The sequence below is a fragment of the Polypterus senegalus genome, chromosome 11 (genome assembly GCF_016835505.1).
Source record: "Polypterus senegalus isolate Bchr_013 chromosome 11, ASM1683550v1, whole genome shotgun sequence".
NCBI classification, from domain to species: domain Eukaryota; kingdom Metazoa; phylum Chordata; class Cladistia; order Polypteriformes; family Polypteridae; genus Polypterus; species Polypterus senegalus.
The window spans coordinates 155,784,691-155,807,870 of NC_053164.1; the positions used below are offsets into that span (position 1 = coordinate 155,784,691).

Below are 23,180 nucleotides of genomic sequence, written 5' to 3' on the forward strand. Positions count from 1 at the left end.
TATAAGAGTGAAATGCTTAAGCCCTTCACTTATGCTTCTGCATGTGAGTTGATGGCTGCCGCTGAATTGTTCGGTTGTCGCTTTCAAGTGTACCGAAATGGCCAAATATATTACACCTTTGGAGAACTGCCAATGCCTCTTAAAACATCTTAGATTCACAGGTGACGATTTCAGTACTGGACACTTTGATGTTTATGAATGTTTCAACTCTCAAAAGCTGGATGCGAAGTTATCGATGAAGCCGGTTGTATGCTTACAACACTTGACAGATGCCGAATGTCACTTCAACACAAGTCCTGCAAATACTAACGTAATTGAAACAAACCATGAAACTCAAACCGATTATGACAGCAGCAATCCAAGCTGTGAGAAAACAGTAAAAAGGAGGCGTGTCAGACATCTCGGTACATTTTCTGATGCAGCTAGACAGAAACAACTTTGTGACGCTGCAGCCAAATACTTTCATAAAAATCCACATGTTAATAGACACGCTGTCGCTAAATACTCGCAGGAAAATCCACAAGTTCATAGAGATGCTGTCGCTAAATACTCGCAGGCAAATCCACAAGTTCATAGAGACACTGCCGCTAAATACTCGCAGACAATTCCACAAGTTAATACCAGGAATGCTTGTTAAACATCTTAGATTCACGAGTAGCGATTTGGTTAGTGAACACTTCGATGAATGAAACCTGTTATCTTTACAATGGTTGACAAACACAGAATGTAACTTGAACACAACACGTCCGCAAAAAAGAACCTGATTGAAAGAAATAATGATAATCAAATCCTTCATGACAGCAACACTTATAACAGTGACAAAACAATTACATTGACAATCATGTTACGTTATTTTTAAAATGTTTCCTTTTCTTTTTCACAACTTCTTTAACACACTACTTCTCCGCTGTGAATTGTGGGTATTTTGCTAGTTGGTATATAAATAACATTCGATTAGTGAGTCAACTAATAAATGAAAGAGGTCTCTTTTTTACATATACAGAATTCTTGCTTCAAAAGAACACTTTGATACAGTTTCATTAAATCAATATACCTCTGTCATACATTAAATCCATGATTGTATACGCATCCTTATGAGAGATGCATGTTTAAAAAATAGCCACCCTTCCTTGGAACAATGTATGTAAATTAGAATAGTATAGGGGCGGCACGGTGGCACAGTGGGGAGACCCGGGTTCGCTTCCCAGGCCCTCCCTGCATGGAGTTTGCATGTTCTCCCCGTGTCTGCGTGGGTTTCCTCTGGGTACTCTGGTTTCCTCCCACAGTCCAAAGACATGCAAGTTAGGTGCATTGTCCCTAGTGTGTTTGGGGTGGGTGTGTGTCTGTGCGTGTATGTGCATGCCCTGCGGTGGGCTGGTGTGCTGCCCGGGGTTTGTTTCCTGCCTTGCACCCTGTGTTGGCTGAGATTGGCTCCAGCCGACCCCCATGACCCCGTAGTTAGGATATAGCAGGTTGGATAATGGATGGATGGATAGTTTAATTTCTAAATTTATTCCAGATATAGTAAAAGTAAGTTGCTTTTGTGGTGAAAATACTGACTGTACTGAACACATTTTCTGTAATTGTGTACATTCAAAAATGTTTTGGTTTGCTTTAATGAAGGATTTTGGACAAAAAAATGAATAGTACAATATTCTGTTATACCAAAAGTAATAAAGAATGTAACAATACTCATATTACTTGCAAAACACTTTTATGTACAAAGTGAGAGTAACAGAATTCCAAACTATGATTTATTTATTGACTTACTTCTTATATATATTCTATCAAAAATATTAAAAATAGTAAAGAAATTAAAGAATTAAATTTGTTATCCAAATGTAAATTTATTTAATATGCCTTGGCGTTATGTTATCCATCCATCCATTTTCTAACCCGCTGAATCTCTTAAAATTTTGTATTATTTATATTTTGTTATTATATTGTATTATTATGTATTGTTATGATACACTGTTTAAATGGTACATTTGAAGATATTGTACTGAACAATTATAATAAAATAATAAAAAAATAATTTCACCCAAAATCATTTCCTGCTTATTTCCTTCTTTCTCGTCACTTCCTTCCTCCTCCACTCCAGTCACAGCTCGGTGCTGCCTATTCCCATGACGCCCAATTGAGGATTCCTGAGCACGTGTGGAATTACCGTTCGGTTCATTGAGATCAATGAAGATAACAGCACGATCCACGCCCATGAGCGCATGAGACTGTCTGTGTGTGTGTGTCTGTGTGTGTGTATGTTTCTCTCCCCCTTTGCTATATTATAGCTTTGCTCCGCCTTTCATGGGCGTGAGTTGAAGGGCCCAGAAGCCTCGCCCCTTGCAAGTTTTGCGCTTGCGCAAGTCTCGCGAAAACCTCCCGTAAAGTGTCGAGCAGTAAGAAGGAAAGAGAGAAAGCTGATGAAACGATAATGAACGTTTTCGATGCATTTCGACTTTGTGTGCTTAAGCAGCGTATTCCTTGCTGCAAACATGTATGTCTTGTAGCCATACAACGGTCAGGATTGTACCATGCATCTGCCTGACTAGAGGAGAAAGGAAAAAACGTGTAGCGTTGCGAGAAGAGTGTGAGTGGAGCGACAGGGCAGACATGGATGCGACTTTAGCTCCGGTACAAAGCGAGCGCCTCTCGCCGCTGCTGCACGCTGCAGATAGCGGGAAGGTGAGGAAACACCAACACAAGCACAACTTGAAGCATCGTTACGAGCTACTGGAGACGCTGGGAACGGGCACCTACGGAAAAGTGAAGAGAGCGATGGAGCGTTTCTCCGGCCGGGTGGTGAGTGTTTGAGGGGGGGCTGTATGGCACGAGTGAGTGAGTGTCTAATATGTGGTAATGGCCAGTCAAAATTTGGAATATGGATAAGTGCGTCTAGAAGTAATGCTAACAGAAACTTACAGAATGTACTTTCTTAGAAACTACAGACCTTTTACAGTTTGAGTTATGCGTTTCGAATAAAATAGTGACCGACGCACAGTGCTGGTCAAGAGACCGATAAGCCTGGGCAGACGTGCATTTGTGTGTGGAATCATCTGCCTACAATTTGCTGTTCCCGATTAGCAGTTCTTTAATTACCTTTAAGTTTTAGTTGCCTCAGGCACTGTTCTTTGTTATGTTGTTTATTGTGGTTTTTATTTGCTTTCTGTGTACTACTGCGTACATAACTCATGGATGACTTTCCAAATGTGCTTTTCTTCCAGCACGTGAGGGTTTCATGGTATTGTTGAAGACATTTGTATTCTTATGTATTGTGTCTAAGTTTATCACACTAGTGTTTTTAGGATGGCACCTGTCGGTTAGTTTAACAATTGCAAATATTTACCGAAGTGTCAGCAATGTAAGCGTTGATCATATGATTGTCCCCGGTTATAACTTGAGCAGGGGAAAGAGGCTTGAGTGGCCTGGGTTAAGTGCACATGTCATCTGATTTTCAGGTAGCCATCAAGTCCATTCGCAAAGAAAAAATCAAAGATGAACAGGACATGGTACATATTCGCCGTGAGATTGAGATTATGTCATCCCTGCAACATCCTCACATCATCAGCATCTATGAGGGTGAGACTCATGAGTGTCTTTCTTTTGACCTTTGTGTCACAGGTGCCAACTGCATAATGCTTTTTTAACAGTTTGGTGAAAAAAAACTTGTAGATAGTAACTTTCTTTGGGACACTTAGGCATAATGTGAGGCAGAGCTGAAATGATGTAACATTATTGAAAGTCAAGTATAACTCGTTTTCTTAATTTCTCTATCCTTCCTGCTATTGCCTTTCTTAAATGTCAGAATCATCTTAGGTTGCTGAGTCCTTATACCTTAGGAGTTGCTTTCTTGACCAAATAAATACTTTTAAGTTCCTTTATTGGAAAACAAACAGCATCTGACTCGTGGCACTTGGCTCCTATAACCACACTGGCGCTTTGGCAGGAATGTGCCTCTGGCAGAGCAACCTTGCCAATAGCTGTAATTGCAACCTGTAATGTTTACAGCAGAGCAAATGGTAACCAGTTTGGACTTGCGGAAGTGAACTGCTTGAGTTACGGGTAAGGGGCTATATACAGATAATCTAACAGACCGAAGGCAGTTGCCTCTCAGTAGAGAGTACCCATTCAGATAAAGGCAGTTTTCAAAAGTATGATCCTTTACACGGGAGTCTTTTAAGTGGCCATTGCAAGATCTTTTGTCAACCTGACATATTCATTTACTGTTATTTTTCAACAACTTTAAGTGGTGTAAAAATTATTAGATACTCTGGTTATTCATCTTTCTCTACCTTAATCCCTACTACAGTTCCATTGCTGCCAACACTATCGTGCTGTGGATTATTCGGCAATGGCTGTGAAAGGTTTTTCTGCATGGATGAGGATGAATTACTAATTTATGTATCCCCCCACCCCCAAACCAGTGTTTGAAAACAAGGACAAAATTGTCATTGTGATGGAGTATGCCAGCAAGGGAGAGCTGTACGATTATATCAGTGAGCGGAGGCGACTTACTGAGAGAGAAACCCGTCATTTCTTCCGGCAAATTGTGTCTGCTGTCCATTACTGCCACAAGGTAACATAATTCAAATCATTGCAGTGCATTAAAATTATAGATGATCCCTGCCTCATTACTCATGGGTTTTCATTCCAGAATGGTGTGGTGCACAGAGACTTAAAACTGGAAAATATTCTGCTGGATGAAAACTGCAACATCAAGGTATTGTATTGAAGGGGGTTGGGGTATGGAGTAAGAGGTGAAGCTTTTGATCTTTAGTATTCCACCTTTTTTCTTCAGTATTTTGCTGCCCTGCTTGGCTATAAGGCATTCATGTCTTTTTCTCATCCTCTCTCCCTGACCTTGCTTCCATTTTTCATCTCTTTCCATTCTTTTTTTTTTTTTTACCCCTCTGCAGCTTGCAGATTTTGGCCTCTCAAACCTCTACCACAAGGACCGCCTCCTGCAGACGTTTTGTGGAAGTCCGCTTTATGCTTCTCCAGAAATTGTTAATGGCAGGCCTTACCATGGCCCGGAGGTATGTGATTCAGGTGAACAGTGTAGGATTCAGTGTTTTCCTGAAGCAGATGGTGGCATTTAAATTCTTGCTGCAGGTTTCTTTTAGGCATGCAACCCTGGTATCTTCCTCCTACTGCCTTTTAGATATCTGGGAAATGGAAAAATATATGGGTTCTTTAAATTTCTCTGTTGTCTAAAATATGTTCATTGGTCACTCCTAGTAGACAATATATCAAGTGGTCATTAGTAAGTGTACATCTCTTACGGGATGTTTATGTCTAGGGAATGACTATTCCATAACTTTCAGGCCCATCTCTGATCACAAATGCCATTGTTTGAGCTACGCCTATTAGTTAGGTCAAGAAGTAATTGTGTTTTTGATTGTTTCTTCCAACAGGTTGATAGCTGGGCCCTGGGAGTTCTACTGTATACCCTGGTGTATGGGGCAATGCCCTTTATTGGTGGTGATCACAAGAATCTCATCTCGCAAATCAGCAGTGGCGAGTATCGGGAGCCAACACAGTCTTCAGGTATGTCCTTTTCCAGCTCTTGTCAGTCTTTTGCAGCAGTGTAGAAACTGGTAAACTTAATTGACTGGTGGCTGTAGAGTTTAATATAAGATTAGCTATTTAGATAAATAAAATGAACACAAAATATGAATTATTGTTTTTAATTTTTATATACTGGACAAAAAAGAATATAAAAAATATAAGTGCACTCAGTGCATTCTGCAAATAGTGTACACTTCTCTGAGTAGTCCTTTTTAGAATTGTTTTTGCTCTCTTTTCCATATTTGTTCTCCAGTTTTAGTTTCGCTAGCAAATTACACCCAATTATGCCCTTAGCACTAGAATCCGTGAAGCCTACAAAAAAAAAACCTTGTAATCCCGGCCCACCTTAAATCCCTTTGCACCTCTTTGTCAGCATCTTTTGTTTTGTAAATGCATCGATCAGCACAATTAGCAAGCAGCCTGCTGTCCCATCTCCTGCCTTGATGGAGCTCAGCTCGAGCCAAAAGTTCTCCCCGCTCAAGCCAAGGCTCCTTATCTGCATGTGAGGTTCCTGGAGTTGTATAGGGTAAACAATACAGTATATTGTTATTTTAAATACATGTATTTCATGTGTGTTCCGTGCCTACAAAGATCTGGATAAGTGAAATGCTGAACACATACCTTAAGCAGAAACCTTTTCCTTGTTATACTAATACAGTACACCCCCAGAATTCTCGGGGATTGCGTTTCTGGAGCTCCCGCGAATTGTGAAAAACCACAACTTTTGGATATGGTTAAAAAATGCCTTTTAAATGCCTATTTTTATAGTTTAAACCCTAAATAAAGTATGCCCCCAAAGCACTTCAATTTTGTTGCAAACTCAGCTTGCTACATTAATATATTACCTAAAAAATTACCTTGATACATTACCTTAAAACAGAATGTAAAGGTAAACCTGTTGCTATGTCTCCCGTGGTACTAGAATGTAAAACACCGATGTTACCGCTGTACGTACTGTAATTCATTCAAGTGCGTTTTCTTTGGTATGCACTGTCATTTTCTTTGTTATAAGCAGAGTAAATACATAATTTCATTTAATTAAAATACAGTAAAATGTATGGGTATTCACCAATGATGAATGATATTGATGATGAAGTAGCTGTGCATTACGATGCAGAGGATTTAAAACTCCTCGGGTGGTGCCTCTTCTTCAGGAGGAGTCGTATCTTTGGACAGGTGGTCTTCTGGTACAGTTTCGTGCTGGCTTTATTTTATAGGTTTCAGAAACATTGTGATGGGAAGTTGCTGTCATTGTTTCTTCATGGTGGCGAGGAGAGTTTTATATGTCTGAATGGCAGCATCAATCCCATTATTAACTGTGAGAGCCCGAACCATATAGGGATCCCATGCTTCAATCATCCCTTGTAAATCGCTTCTGAAAACGATCAAACCATCCCTTACTGGCTTGAAAATCTTCATGCTCCAGTGCTGTTGATGGTCCTGGTTGTGGTTCTTTGGTACCTTCTACATTGTCTCCTGTAGCAAACTGCTGGTACAATTTCTATGCTTTCTCACGGATGATACTGTCCAAGGGGATGTTTTTATTCCTGCAGTCGGTGATCCACAATGCCAAAGCAGATTCCATCCTGACGAAATTTTTATTCCTTATAGTTGTAACCTTTTTGGCACTCACAGAAACTTACAGATACAGTACTCCGGATCACTGCCTCGTTCTTCTTTATGTAGAGTACAGTGCTTTCATTAATTCTATAGTGGTACGCTACTGCAGCATAACTTTTTAGTTCCCGGAGCAAATACAGTAGTTCATCCTTCTCCTGGAGTGTTTTAAACTGCTTCTGGCATTTAGGCTCAAAGCCAGAAGCCTTAGAAGGTGCAGGGCATTTCGGCGACATCTAGTGCGTTTTTAAGAATACCAAAGTGAAAACTATAACAAAATTAGAAACATGAAGACACTCCGCTGGAGACTCGTCACAGGGCTACACTCAATCAGCAGCAAGGAGAAATTATTAACGCTCTCGGATTGGCTACTTTCACCATCCCAAACCGCGTTTCCCTCAGCAGTTGCTTCCTGTTCTCTCTACAACACTGTATTGCCACAAAAAAAGGCATAAAAAATTGCGGAGGATACTTGTGCTTCCTGCTAACAATTAATAGTTGGATTCTAAGGAAAAATCCGCGAATGACTGAGTTTGCAAACCCTGAACCGCGACTTTGCGGGGGTCTACTTGAATGACATGAAGTGTATAATGTGTGAAGACTTTAGTCCTGTGACCTGTGCTTTTCACATATGAGAGCAGATTCACCCTGAGTATACGTGACAGTCATGAAAGGGTCTGAAGAAGCTGTGGAGAACGTTATGCTGCCTGTAATGTTGTTCAGCCTGACCGGTTTGGTTGTGGGTCAGTGATGGTCTGAGGAGGCATATCCATAGAGGGATGCACAGACCTCTATAGGCTAGACAATGGAACCTTGACTGGCATTAGGTATCGGGATGAAATCCTTGGACCCAATGTCAGACCCTTTGCTGGTGCAGTGGGTCCTGGGTTCCTCCTGGTGCACAACAATGCCCGGCCTCATGTGGCGAGAGTATCCTGGCAGTTCCTGCTGGAGGTAGGAATTGATACCATTGACTGGCTCCCACTCTCGCCTGACCTAAATACAATAGAACACCCCTGGGGCTTTGTTTCAGTCCATTCGACGACACCAGGTTGCACCTCAGACAGTCCAGGAGCTCAGTGATGCCCTGGTCCAGATCTAGGATGAGATCCCCCAGGACACCATCTGTCGTCTCATTAGGAGAATGCCCCAACATTGTCAGACATGCATACAAGTAAGTGGGAGCCATACAATCTACTGAGTACAGTTTTGAGTTGCTGCAATAAAATTTTGGCAAAATGGACTAGACTGCTGCATCATTTTTTCACTTTGATTTTCGGGGTGTCTTTGAATTCAGCCCTCTGTAGGTTGATAATTTTTATTTCAATCAAATGATGTGGCATCCTTTCATTCCTAACACATTACCCAGTCCATATCACTATTGATATTCAGCGTGATTTTTTTTCCCCATTGAGATCTGTTGTGTTTTCAAAGTGATCCTTTAATTTTTTTGAGAAGTGTAGGTGGCCTGAACCAAACCGAGAGGTTGTGAACCTGAGAGAGCATTAGCATTGGATTGGAGAGAACCTCGGTGATAAACAAGTGAAAACCAATAAGGCTGCAGGTCTTAAAACCACCGTGTGACACACGGGTTCGTCTTCCTATGAACCACCATCCATTGCAGAGCAGCGTGGTCGGTAACAAGGGTGAACTTGCGTCCCAGGATGTAACACTTGAGTTGTGTAACGGCCCATTTAAATAGTCAAGGCTTTTTTTTTCCACTGCCACATACCTGGTTTCCCTGTCACAACAGTTTCTGGGTCAGGAACATCATGGGGTGTTTGACATCAGCGACACTTTGGCTCAGCACGGCACCAAGATCTTTGTCCAAAGCATTGGCCTGGAGAATAAAGGATAGAGAGAAATTAGGAGTTTTGAATACAGGTGCTGAGGTTAGGGCCTGCTTTAGTTCACGAAATGCAGAGTCAGCGGCATTCTCATCCCATGCCAACATATTAGGAGCCCACTTCTTTGTTAAGTTTATCAAGCACACCTCTCTGTTTGAGAAGTGGGGCATGAACCGGCGGTAGTACCCCGCTAACCAAAGAAAGGCTTGGACCTGCCTCTTGTTTGTTGGACAGGGCCAACTTAAGATGACTTCCACAATAGAACACTGGTGCCGCACTGTACCCCTGAGCACCAGGTATCCTAAGTATCTGGCTTTGGTGAATCCAGTTTCTTGGGATTAATCTGAAGACCGTCTTGTCCGAGTATATGAAGTACAGCTTGAACCTGATCTATGTGTTTCTTCCATGTGCCAGAATAGATGAAAGCGTCATCCACGTAGGCTGCACTGTAGGTAGTGTGGGGCCATACAACTTTATCCACCAGATGCTGGAAAGTGGCTGGGGCTCCGTGCAAACCGAATGGAAGAGCCAGTGTCCACTTGGGGTACTAAACGCGGTCTTAGCCTTTGCAGATTTTGTTAAAGGAATTTGCCAGTAACGTCATGTCGAGAGTGGTCAAGTCAACCCGCCCAGCTTCTCCAGGAGGTCATCCACCCGAAGCATGGGATAGGCGTCAAATTGGAATACTTGATTAAGCCGGCGGAAGTCGTTGCAAATCCTCCAACTCCTGTCGGGCTTAGGGACCAAGAGTATTGGTCTGGAACAGGGACTATGGCTTTCCTCTATTACATCCAGGTCCAACATCCTCTTGATCTCAAGTTCCACTTCTGATTTTTTCGCTTCCAAAAGGTGATAGGGGCATTCCCTAACTATCACCCCCAGGTTCAGTAATAATGTTGTTTCCGATCAGTGAGGTCCGATAGCTGATTCCAGCTCCTGCTTCTTACCAGGGGCCAAATCAGGACCAAAGTTAAGTGATGGTTTATGTGCGAGTAGTGAATGGAGCTGAGCAGGAAGAAGGGCAACATCTCTTTCCCTCCATGGTTTCAGTTGGTTGACGTGATACACCCACTCGGTTGATTTGATTTGGTTGTTTAACCAAATAATCGACAATGTCTTTCTACTCCTTAACTTCATACAGGCCTTGCCAATGTGCCAGTAATTTAGAATGAGAGGTAGGGACTAATACCATGACATGGTTGCCAGGCCTAAATTCCCATAGTAACGTTCTGTGGTTATAACACTGGGTCTGCGCTGATTGAGCCTTTTCCATATTCTCTTTTAAAATGGACAGAATCTTTGCAAATCACATAATTGTGCTACATACTCCAAAATGTTCGTAGATGGAAGGGTCTTTTCCTCCCACCCTTCTTTTAGGATGTCCAGTAGACCCTGGGGCTAATGTCTGTATAATAATTCAAAAGGAAAAACCCCTTTGAGTCTTGTGGGACGATAAGCAAAACTGACAAGGGAGGGTAACTGGTCCCAGTTTCTTCCGTTCATTCTGACCGTGTTGCATGGCATTTGTTTCAGACTTTCATTAACACTAGAATCCCTGAAGCCTATGTAAAAAGTCACAATCCTGAGCCATCTTAAATTCCTTCACACCTCCTCATCAGCATCTTTGTTTGCAAATGCGTCGATCGGCACTGTGGCAGCAGGCAGCCTGGTCACTCATCCCAACACCGAAGCAGCTGAAATCGGACACAGAAGGTTATCTGGCAGTGACGTCTGAAATTGTATATGTTGAATAATATATTATTATTTGGAATATATACATTTTATGTGTGTTGCGTGCCTGCAACTTTCTGGGTAAATGTAGGATGACATAAAATGTGAGGCAAGAAGTGTTGAACGCATAACTAAAACAAAAATTTTTCATCATACTGTAATAATGACAAAATGCAAATGTGAAGTGTATAATATGTGAAGACAGAAGTCCAAATGTCAAATAAACATTTTCACAAAAGGTATAACAAAACAAGTGCACTTTTATTGAGTGCACTATACCCAGAGGAAAAAAAAAAAATCATTCAATGTGCATGGTGCTGTTATTGAGTAAAAACCCAAGTCCAAATATCAGTCTACACCAAACTGACACGTATGCTCAGCTGGTGCAGAGGTAAGAACTGCTGCCTCCTAATCAAGAAGTTGTGAGCTTGAGCCCGGAGTCTACCCCCTTTTGAGTAGTGAGCTGCTATTATTATTACTGTTGTATAATAAAAACATGCATTTCATTTGAGTCTGGAAAAACTGGTGTAAATTTAACTGTTAGTTTTCAAATATAGATGTGGTACAGTGAACTTGCCTCTCCCTTTTTTTGTTTTTTGTACATTCTTTTTACAACAGCCGCAATGACCACTGTTGGTGCTGTGGTTGATGCCTTGTCAGAATTATTTGTTGTACTGGCAATCAAAGATATGATGCCCCATGACAGCTATCGGACTATCATGCAGCATTTGCACTTTGACAACAAGGACACCCATGCAGAACATGTGAAACGACAGATTTGCTGTGATCTTGTCATCTGGCAACGTTTTGTTGAGAACTGTTTTGAGTTACAATCCAGGGCAGCACGTTTCTGTTGATGAGCAACTGTTTCCAAAGAAAGTCTGTTGTCCTTTCTTGACATACAGTACATCTCAACCAAGTTTTGGATTGTGGCAAACTTGGAGACAAAGTGCATGTGCAATGCCACTCCTTACTTAAGAAACAATCCCAGTCGTCCCACTGGAGAGAGTTTTTGAGACAGTGGTCATAAAGCTTTTGGAGCTGTTTCTGTACAAAGGCAGAAGTGTAACAACAGACAACTTCTTCACTTCACTTTCGCTGAAACTGCTACACTGCAACACAACTCTGCTTGGCACCATAAATAAAGTGGGACTTCCATCTGTAGCTAAAGTATGCGAGCAAGTCTCCACACTAGTGTTTAGATCTGACAGTTCCAGCCTTGATTTTCTGGGATTCGGGTACCTAGAGTTGTATAGGGAAATAATAGATCATTATTTGGAACACATGCATTTCATGTGTGTTCTTTTTCTACAATAATCTGTGTAAATGCATTGTTTAAATAGAAACGTTTTTCATATTTTAGTAATAAATGACAAAATGTTGAGATAAACTACATAATATGTGAATCTTGTAGGCACAAGGATGATACAACAGTTTCCGTGGTGCAGCAGTAAGAGTTGCTGACTTGTAATCAAGAGTCCGTCTGTTCGATCCTGACTGCCTCGTATATTTACCGTTTTGAGTAGTGAGCTGCTCTTATTGTTATTTATACAATTAACACATACATTTGTTTTGCGTCTGTAAATTTATAGTACTTGTAAAAGTTAGTGTTTTTTTTTTTCACTTTTATTCTCTCAGTCACGATCACGATACATACTACTGCACACCCACCCAAACCCCCCGAAGGGATCTGATACTGTTAGATTTTATTTGAAGCTATGAATAACTGTAGATGTGAGTGGTGTTTTGAGACAATGGAACTGGAAATTTTCTGACCTGGATAGATAAAAACCGACACAAACATCGCTTTGCCTGCTGATCTGCCGATGTCCTATAGCGCTTAAGTATCTCAGCCTTGAGCATGTCATATTGTGGAGGCTTCTCCGGTCCAAGGTCATGGTAGATGTGCTGCTCCTCACCTATCAGAAACAGGGCCAAGATATTTGGCCATTCGCTCCCAGTGATTTCAGGCAGCAGTCCTTTCAAAAAAAAAAAAAAAAAGGTTTCGTGTAATAGTTTTCTTGCAGCGGGAACAGTATCTGGGAAGGAGCCCATTCCCGGTCTTGCTGGGAAGGAGTCCGCAAGCCAGGTTTGTGTTTCGCAAAGGTAGACAAGTCAGTAGTTCATCAGTACTGTGTTTAGATCCTGTTTTTCAGACATGTTCAGAACAATCCTGACAGCTATGCCATTGTACAAAGAACACACTGAACAAGTTAAAGGTTTAGGCATCAACCACATTTATTAAAATGAATTTGCAGAAAAATAGCAAAAAGGTCTTCACAGACTGGAGCTCAAAACAGAACTGAGGGTACATGAGAAATTTGTGTGTATCTATACTAATAAAGGCAAAGCCCTCACTGACTCACTCGCTGACTTACTCACTTACTCACTCACTGACTGACTCACTGACTCATCACTAATTCTCCAACTTCCCGTGTAGGTAGAAGACTGAAATTTGGCAGGCTCATTCCTTTCAGCTTACTTACAAAAGTTAGGCAGGTTTCATTTCGAATTTCTACGCGTAACGGTCATAACTGGAACCTATTTTTTCGTCCATATACTATAATAGACTTCTGCTCGATGCCCGTGGGAGGCGTAATTTAGTGCCTGCCCATATAAGGCCGTCCGTCAGCAGCAATCCAATTGAAACACTGCCGCTAAATATTCACGGGTGAAGGACTGTGCTTATGCAGAGGAAGATGAGATGGTCAGGGTGGTGTTTGGCACAAACTCGGCGAAACTGCAAGAGAAACTTTTAAGTGCCGGGTCTTAGCTAACATTAAATACAGCCATGAACATCGCACGAGATGGCACCAGCACAGCTGGGAACCTTCGATGCATGTACGCCGAGCGGCTCACGTGAAATGACGCAGTGCACAGATATATATATATATATATATATATATATATATATATATATATGACAGCAACACTCATCACTCACAACAGTGACAAAACAATTACATTGACAATCATGTTACGTTATTTTCAAAATGTTTCCTTTTCTTTTTCATTACACACTACTTCTCCGCTGTGATCATCAAATACATTTAAGCATTAGTCAAATATAACACAAGTAAACACAAAATGCAGTTTTTAAATGATGGTTTTTATTTATTAGGGAGAAAAAATCCAAACCTACATGGCCTTGTGTGAAAAAGTAATTGCCCCCTTGTTAAAAAAAATAACCTAACTGTTGTGTATCACACCTGAGTTCAATTATATTCAGTTATATTTGACTAATGGTTAAATGTGTTTGATGATCAGAAACATTTTGTGTGACAAACATGCAAAAGACTAAGAAATCAGGAAGGGGGCAAATAGTTTTTCACACCACTGTATTATACTAGCAAAATACCCGCGCTTCACAACGGAGAAGTAGTGTGTTGAAGAAGTAATGAAAAAGAAAAGGAAACATTTTGAAAATAACGTAACATGATTGTCAATGTAATTGTTTTGTCACTGTTGTGAGTGATGAGTGTTGCTGTCATATATATATATATATATATATATATATATATATATATATATATATATATATATATATATATATATATATATATATATATATATATATATATATATATATATATACACTCACACTCTTTGGGGTGCGACCAACTGTTGCTGAGGGTGCCAGAATCCATCAAGGAAGAAAAATGAAAAACATTATTTGTACAAAATCTTTATTTATCCATTCCTAAATAATTAAATGGGCAGGCTATTTTGTATCAGTGCAATACGCTGTTTGTTAAAACGGATGACTCCCGCTCTTACGTGCAAGTCTGCGTGGATATTATGAACTATCGTATCTGTTCAAGTTCTATTTAAATTTTAAATAGAAGTAATTTTTATTTAGTCGACAGAAATATCTTTGGTAGGAATGTAAGTTAAATGTGGGCATCATTGCATAAATGTTTCTTCACCATACAAATGTAAAGAGTAAATTCGCCTTACATTCCAACCAAAGATATTTGTGTCGACTAAATAGAACTTGAAAAGATATATTTTTTGAATGTGATCGCAATTTAGATCGAGTTGACGTGCACCGGCACGCATCGAGCCCGCGTGCTATTGTGGTTTCGCCTGCGTGCCTCAATAAGTCACCCTCCCCTCGCTCTTACTTTTTTACCGTTCATCTAATGAATACACTGAGTATGGCTTTACCAAAACGATCATTGATGGCGAATAAAGTATCCATTATTCATAAAGCTTCACTTGGTGATCTGTCTTTCTGCATTAACCGCATATTTTTTCATATGTCTCAAACCAAAGGGATGCGAGGGTAAAATGAATCGGGAAGCACGCGTACATACTCATTGCACCCCCTTTCGGGAATCGGACGTCGGCGCTAGAGGCATAAAGAAGTTATGAAAAAGAAAAAGGAACATGATTGTCAATATACAGTAATTGTTTTGTGAGTGTTGCTGTCATCAAGGATTTGATTATCATTATTTCTTATAGTCAGGTTCATATTTGTAGGATGTGTTGTGTTCAAGTTACATTCCGTGTTTGTCAATCGTTGTAAAGGTAACAGGTTTCATTCATCGATTCGTTTCTTACTGCACCAATAAACAGCTTGTCTTCCTCTTTATCTGAGACGTGACACACTGCATGCACGGGTTTTTTTTTTACACTGTCTTCCTTTAGCGGGACATTGACTTTTTCCATCGTGTGCTTTGTTTCCGCAGTAGCTGCACTTATGAATATGCTTGTATGTATCACACGCTTCATATTTTTTTGCTGCCTTCTCAATTGTGTAATTTGGTTTTTGTTCAGCACTCTTTGGAACTGTTGCTTTTTGTCTGTGCACTGCGTCATTTCACATGAGCCGCTCGGCGTACATGCATTGAAGGTTCCCAGCTGTGTTGGTGCCATCTCGTGCAATGTCCACGGCTGTATTTAAGGTTAGCTAAGACCCGGCACTTAAAAGTTTCTCTTGCAGTTTCGCCGAGTTTGTACCAAACACCACCCTGACCATCTCATCTTCCTCTGCATAAGCACAGTCCTTCACCCGTGAATATTTAGTGGCAGTGTTTCTATTGGATTGCCGCTGACGGACGGCCTTATATGGGCAGGCACTAAATTACGTGGGAGGCTTAACTCCGCCTCCCACGGGCATCGAGCAGAAGTCTATTATAGTATATGGACGAAAAAATCAGTTCCAGTTATGACCATTTCGCGTAGAATTTTGAAATGAAACCTGCGCAACTTTTGTAAGTAAGCTGTAAGGAATGCGCCTGCCAAATTTCAGCCTTCTACCTACACAGGAAGTTGGAGAATTAGTGATGAGTAAATGAGTGAGTGAGTGAGTGAGTCAGTGAGGGCTTTGTCTTTTATTAGTATAGAGTTTTGTTTTGAAAGTCCCTAAAGTTTTATTGTTTACCCCACTACTTGATAGCTTATTCTAAGTGTCTATGTAAGGATAAACTTCTTAATGTTTGTGTGAAATTTACCCTTAAAAGTTTTCAACTGTGTCCCTGTGTTCTCATTTTAAAATAAGTCTCGATCCACTGTACTAATTCCCTTCATAATTTTAAACACTTCAATCATTACACCTCTTATTCTTCTTTTGCTTAAACTGGAAAAGCTCAGCTCTTTTAATCTTTCTTCATGATTCATCTCCTTTTAGTCCTGGAATCAGCCTAGTTGCTCTTCTTTGGATGATTTGTTCTTCCTGCTTGTTCTTCTCGCTTTAAACTTTTCTACCCATTCAAAAACTTTTCATTGAGTCATGCTGTTTTTACTTCTGTACTAAGCCAACATCCACTGTTAAATTTCAGCAGGTTTTACTCCCTCTGCCGAAAGAAATCTTACTATGGGGGATTATTCAACAATGGTGCAATCCCACAGCGTAATGTCCATGTTTATTTGATCTTGACTTCAACTAGACTAATGGCAGAGTACTGCACTGTGCTTGTTTGAATTACCCATAAGTCATTGTAAACATGTTGTATTGCATCAGCTTCTATCAGTTGTGGTTACTGTGTAATTTTTAAATTAGCCTTAATTTTTTTGATTTCTCCCTTGTATACTGGTGCATCTCAATAAATTAGAGTATCATCAAAAAGTTAATTTATTTCAGTAATTCAGTTCAGAAAGTGAAACTCCTATAGATTAATTACACACAGAGTGATATATTTCAAGCATTTATTTCTTTTCATTTTGCTGATTATGGGTTATAGCTAATGAAAACCCAAAATTCAATAGCTCAGAAAATTAGAATATCATGAAAAAGTTCAATATTGTAGGCTCCTGGTATCACACTCCACTCAGCTAATTAACCCAAAACACCTGCAATGGTGTCCTGAGCCTTTAAGTGGTCCTTGACACCCTCCACAAGGAAGGTAAGCCACAAAAGGTCATTGTTAAAGAAGCTGGCTTTTCACACAGTGCTGTATATAAGCATATTAATGGAAAGTTGAGTGGAAGGAAAAAATGCGACAGGAAAAGGTGCACAAGCATCAGGGATAACCGCAACCTTGAGAGGATTTTGAAGAACAGCCCATTCAAGAATTTCGGAGAGATTCACAAGGATTGCGGTTGGAGTCAGTGCTTCAGGAGCCACCACACACAGATGGATCTCGGACATGGGCTACAACTGTCGCATTTCTTGTGTCAAGCCACTCCTGAACCAGAGACACAATGTCAGAAGCGTCTTACCTGGGCTAAGGAGAATCCAGACTGGACTGTTGCTCAGTGGTCCAAAGTCCTCTTTTTTAGATGAAAGAAAATTTTGCATTTCATTTGGAAATCAAGGTACCAGAGTCTGGAGGAATAGTTGAGAGGCACAGAATCTAAGTTGCTTGAGGTCCAGTGTGAAGTTTCCACAGTCAGTGATGATGCTGGTGCTCGTCCAGTGTGTTTTTATCAAGTCCAAAGTCAGCACAGCCATCTACAAGGAAATTTTAGAGCACTTCATTCTTCCCTCTGCTGAGAAGCTTTATGGCAATGCTGATTTCATTTTCCAGCAGGACCTGGCACCTGCTTATACTGCCAAAAGTGTCAATACTTGGTTTAATGACCATGGTATCACTGTGCTTGAATGGCCAGCAAAGTCGCCTGACGCCAAACCTCATAGAGAATTTATGGGGTATTGTCAAGAGGAAGATGAGGGACACCAGACCCAACAATGCAGACAAGCATTGCACCTCACCTTCCATAACACCTCAGCAGTCCCAAAGGCTTGTCGTCTCCATGCCTTGCCGCATTGATGCAGTAATTCATGGAAAAGGAGCCCCAACCAGGTATTGCCTACATGGACATACTTTTCAGTAGGCCAGCATTTCTGTATTAAAAATATATATATTTTTATTGGTCTTAAGTAATATTTTAATTTTCTGAGATACTAAATTTTGAGTTTTCATTACCTGTAGGCTATAATCGGCAAAATTAAAAGTATATCACTCTATGTGTAATTAATCACTATAATACGAGTTTCACTTTTTGAATTAAATTACTGAAATTATCTTTTCAATTATATTCTAATTTGAGATGCACTTATAACTCCTGTTTGATATTTTTTTTCCCAACATTGTAATTAGCACAGTTTTAGTAAATAGAAGATAATTGTCCACCTAAAAGTCCTCATAAATCTTTGTACCTTAGCATTTTGAAACTGTTGTATAGGTATCCTTGAAGCTTTATTTTTGCCTGTTTGTAGATGCCCGTGGCCTGATCCGCTGGATGCTAATGGTGAACCCTGATCGGCGTGCAACTATTGAAGACATTGCCAACCATTGGTGGGTCAACTGGGGCTACAAGAGCAGCGTATGCGACTGTGATGCTCTGCATGAGGCAGGCTCCCCACTGCTAGCAAGATTTATTGACTGGCAGCATCGATCTTCTGGTATGCAACCAGAGGGTGAGTCCAAGAATGCAAAGGTACCCTACAGAGTAGAGAATACAACACCTTGTCAGCGCTCTGTCCGGAAGTCCAAAAAAGAGAATGATGTGGTGCATTGTTTAGGAGATGAAGACAAACCTGGTCTGAAAAGGCCCAAAGGCATCCTGAAAAGTCATATACCAAGGGAGCAGCGCTCTCACAGCGTTGGTGCCATACCAGTCAACACCCTACCACAGGAAGCAGGCCTTACAGATAACCTTGATCCGGACAAAGCAAACTTTGTGTCCCCTTCTAAGATGGCAGCTGAAGCAAACACAAGTCTACCTAAAAAGGGGATTCTGAAGAAGACCCCACAAAGAGAGTCAGGTTATTACTCATCCCCTGAGCACAGCGAGTCTTGTGACCAGTTTGGAGTTGGAGGACAGAGTCCTCGGAAAATATCCAGTGTCAAAAAGAGCTTTGGCAGGAAGGGTATTCTTAAACGCAATGGTAAATACTCCACCAGCAGCACACTGCCTGCTATGCCAGCGACTGGAGTGAACTGTTCTGACTGCACTAGTGCTTCAGGCCTCTATCGTAGCCAGAGTAGACCCTCCAGTGTGGTCAGCGATGATAGTAACTTGTCTAATGAATCATTTGAGCTACTAGATTGGCCAGAGTGTGCTGGCTCTACAGCTGTTGTGGGTGTCTCAAAGATCCGTAGTTGTGTGTCTGCTGAGAATCTTTTGCATCTTGGAGAGTTTGGAAGACTTAAAGTCCAGCCACCTGTTGATGGGGTCCACTTCTACCATAAGAGCTGCAGCTCAGGTAAAGACAGTGGCAGTTTCTCCCTACTGGCTGACATGGAAGATATGACACAGGTTTACCAACAAGCACTAGAAATAAGCAGTAGCCTCACCTAGTGCCTGAGGGTCAAGAATGACGACCAGTGCTTCACTGGGAATTGGCTTAGCATGAAGTGCACTGGAGGACACAAAACATTTATCAGTGGCAGACAATAGAATTGCTAGAATTGTAGCTTTGCAGTACTGGAGCATGAAAGCGAGGCAATTGGGAATCTTTTATGTTCTGTTTGGAAAGTAGCTGGGGAAGGACTGAAAGTTGAATGAGGGGAGAGGAGTGAGATGTGCTAGGGAAGAATAGGAAGTAGTAGGAAGATTATTGATGAGGAGAAGGGGATATTTGTAATGACTGAGAATTTGGTATGCATTGTTTGAAAAAGCAAAGGGGTATAGTGAAGAGTGACATTGGTATACAGAAATAGATTTGGACAGAATGAGTACAGAAGATAGACTAATATACTATGACTCTGAAAATTACAGGCATATAACTGGAATAACTGAGGAGTGTCCTGGAGCAAAGTCAGAAATGAAAGGAAGTATCCTGGGAATAGACATTGACCAGGAGGGTTAAGGTGATGTAAAATAGTAGTAATATCTTAATTGATTTCAAACTCACAGGTTCATTACATTTAGAGTCCACTTTGCTGTCAAGGATATTGTGCCTCAGCTTTTCTGTAAGCTGGAATGCTACCTAATGGCCAAGTCCAAACCCTGTCTAGACTAACAGATATAAAGGTGGTGGTGCAGTACTGCTGTACCCAAGGTATGTACCTTCCCTTTGACAAAAATGTCTCAACTGAAGGGGTGGAGATTGTGACCAGAACATTGTCTCCTCAAAGCTGCCTTGGACTATTGGTGTAGTCTAGAGAAAAAAAATGAACAAATGGGCTGAGTTGCTTTCTGCCAAACTGGAAAGCCAAGCATGGCGCTCTGGACTGTTTAAGTAGACTAAGATGAAACTTGACTGGATGCTGTTGTATAAAACCATAATATGTTATTTAATATTATTATTTACTTTCTGTTTTGTAAAGCTTGACTTGTGAGGCAATTGCTGCTTGTATTTTGGTGCCTTTTTATTGCATGAAATAAGTTTTATTTATTTTTCTTAAAGCCTCTGTGGTTTGTGTGTTTGCTAATTTGTGGGGATTCCTTTCAGGCAGCACCCCCTGCTCTGCAGACAGTGTTTGAGTTCAAGTTGTATTTCAGCTGCACCAAAAGCAGGTCTGGAATTAATAAGGCTTCTTATTGTGATGGTGTGGCCAGTGGCAATTGCTGTGTTTAGTTTTATTGTCTGGTACCAAAGTAGCCAGGTTCCCTCCACACCTGACAGCCTTTAACCAGACCAGGCCCAGTCCCTTCCTCATACAGGGGTATGTTTACAGATCAGATAAAGAATATCTGCTCGCACTGATATCCACTTTAAAAATGTTAAGGCAGAGATCTGCTTGTTATCTTATTTTATTTTTTTCAGTATTTAAGTGTTTTACCTTAGAACTGGGACTGTAAAAAAAACAAGTACAAAGATTGCATATCTGCAGAATTTTGGCTTTCAGATATTATTTAAAATTCACGTGAGCATGTTTTATTTAGGGTTCTGAAATGGAACATATTTTATTTTGGTTCTAGTTGCTCACCTTTTGGGACTCTGCTGGATTAAGCGGCACAATGAGTTTGGAGTGAAGGTATAAGAGTTGGATGCAAAGGAATCCTTGCTCATGTATAAAAACTTGATTTCTGGCAAGAACATTGTCTGGTTAGATTATCAGCATAGGCAAAGGATTGGGGTCAATTTGTTGGTATTAACATTAGAATTACCAAAGCCTGCGAAAAAACTTGTAAACCCGGCCCACCTTAAATTTGTTTGCACCTCTCCATCAGCATCTTTTGTCTTGTAAATGTGTCAGTAATCCCAAGCAGCAAGCAGTCCGCTATCCCATCCTCCCACCGCCACAGAAATGGCAAAAACTGCTCTCCCAGCTCAAGCCTTGTTTATCAGGGAGTGAGGCACTACCTAGAGCTGTATAGGCTAAAAAAATGTATCGTTATTTGGAACACAGGCCGGGTTTATGAGTTTTTTTGTAGGTGTTGGTAATTCTAGTGTTGTTAAGGTCATATCATTTCATAAACATGGTATCTTACTTGTTTGGGTGTATATGTATTGCTCAGAAAGCTCAGAAAGCTCCATAATTTTGGAGCTAATGTAATGTTGAGGAATTCTGGTGAACAAGATTCATGCCCTTTTCTCATAAGGGAATCTGTAAGAATGCAGGCTGGAGAAATGGCAGGTTTTCTATTTGGGTTTCATAGTAAAGCCATATAACTCAGACCAAAAGGGATCCTATAAACTGAGTATGTAAGTGAAGCATTAGGAATTCATGAACATAGTTGCTTAACTTGTTTAGTGTGTCTCACTTACCTTTTATAGAACTATTTAGTTAGTTGAAATAATAATTTGGAGTATGGAGGACTATGGCAATATATTAATCAAATTGTTCCTTAACATTGTGTTGAAATAAGCTGAAAGAGTGAAGGCAGACAGAATCAATGAATCAGGCATATGAATGAAATCACTGGAAAGTATGTGTGAAGTAATTATTAAAATAATTGAGTATTCTGTCATAAAATGGAATGTTAAACCAAAAATGCAACCCATCCAAACAAAGCAGGGATAGATACATTTAAAATTATCAGTTGTATTTAGATTTAAAAGTGAAATATTTAAGTGTCATTAGCCAGTTAACATTGGTTAAAATGTGCCTGTTAAGGTGCAACATGTTTGAATGTGAAACACACATGGTGGACGTTGAAATGTTATATACAATGCATAAGAGCGAAATGCATTTTTTTTTTTTTTTTTTTTTTTCCTTTCAATTGTTTCCTTGAAATATGTTTCTTATTACAATTTCTGATTTACTGTTTTAAATTTAAACTTGCAACATGGAAACAGGGAAATATTTTTAGGCCAAAATAAACATTTTTACAAACCTGTTTACTTGCTCATTTTTGAGTCTGCATGTCGCATACCTCCTAATTTGGCATTTTATTTGACAGTTGAATCTCTTACTTGTTCAGGGAAATAAATTCCGCATAAAATGCCTTTGTGTTTGGATCTTTGATTATCTAATTAATATAGATTGGAGATGATAGTATATAGGGTCCAATATGTTGTAGGTTGAGGTTAGGTTTCCAGACCTGTTGGTAATTTTCATGAACAAAATAATAAACTAAAACAGAATCTTGGGGATGTCATCTCTGATGTATGCAGATACTGCTGCTCACATCTTTGTCTTTTTTAAATAAGGCTCCTCAGGTTGCTTTTGAGTGATTTCCTAGTAGGTGGGCAGTTCTCTCAAGCAGTGCCCATGTTGACATAAACAGGCTTTTAAATCACTAAGTATTGTACCTTAGCGTCTTGTTTACAGTTCAGGGCATGATGAATATAATTAGATAGTTATAATAGCTTCTTGGAGTAAATTTAAAAATTTATTAGTCAGTCTACCATTTCTGCTTTTTGTCACTTTTGGTTGTAAAATCATCCTGAAGGACAGAATTGTGGGTACAGATAGCAACAATTTGTTGCTCCTGCAAGCATGAAAGAGAGGAGGTAAGCAACAGGAAGCTTCCTTAAGTTAGAATGGCTGATGAGTGCAGACTGGTCACACCAAGTATAGGAGGGTTTCATATTTTCCTGCTAGCCTGAGAATTCTTAAAGAGAATCTAGAGACTCATTAG

General features: G+C 40.3%; 1 protein-coding gene across 1 annotated transcript; it reads left to right on the forward strand.

Annotated features, from left to right (window-relative positions):
* Positions 1–2,357: 2,357 nt before the first annotated feature.
* Positions 2,358–20,960, forward strand: nuak1b (NUAK family, SNF1-like kinase, 1b). Its single transcript, XM_039769958.1, has 7 exons — positions 2,358–2,799; positions 3,456–3,576; positions 4,422–4,573; positions 4,652–4,717; positions 4,914–5,033; positions 5,412–5,544; positions 18,424–20,960. The coding sequence occupies exons 1-7, from the start codon at positions 2,497–2,499 to the stop codon at positions 19,506–19,508; spliced, it is 1,980 nt and encodes a 659-aa protein (XP_039625892.1). The 5' UTR covers positions 2,358–2,496; the 3' UTR covers positions 19,509–20,960.
* Positions 20,961–23,180: the final 2,220 nt, after the last annotated feature.

What these genes read in the sequence shown, in the direction of transcription:
- nuak1b (XM_039769958.1), top strand. Translation starts at nt 2,497, where the DNA reads ATGTCTTGTAGCCATACAACGGTCAGGATTGTACCATGCATCTGCCTG. An exon ending in AGCGTTTCTCCGGCCGGGTG is followed by an intron (nt 2,800 to 3,455) that starts GTGAGTGTTTGA and finishes TCTGATTTTCAG; the next exon opens with GTAGCCATCAAGTCCATTCG. An exon ending in GGAGCCAACACAGTCTTCAG is followed by an intron (nt 5,545 to 18,423) that starts GTATGTCCTTTT and finishes GCCTGTTTGTAG; the next exon opens with ATGCCCGTGGCCTGATCCGC.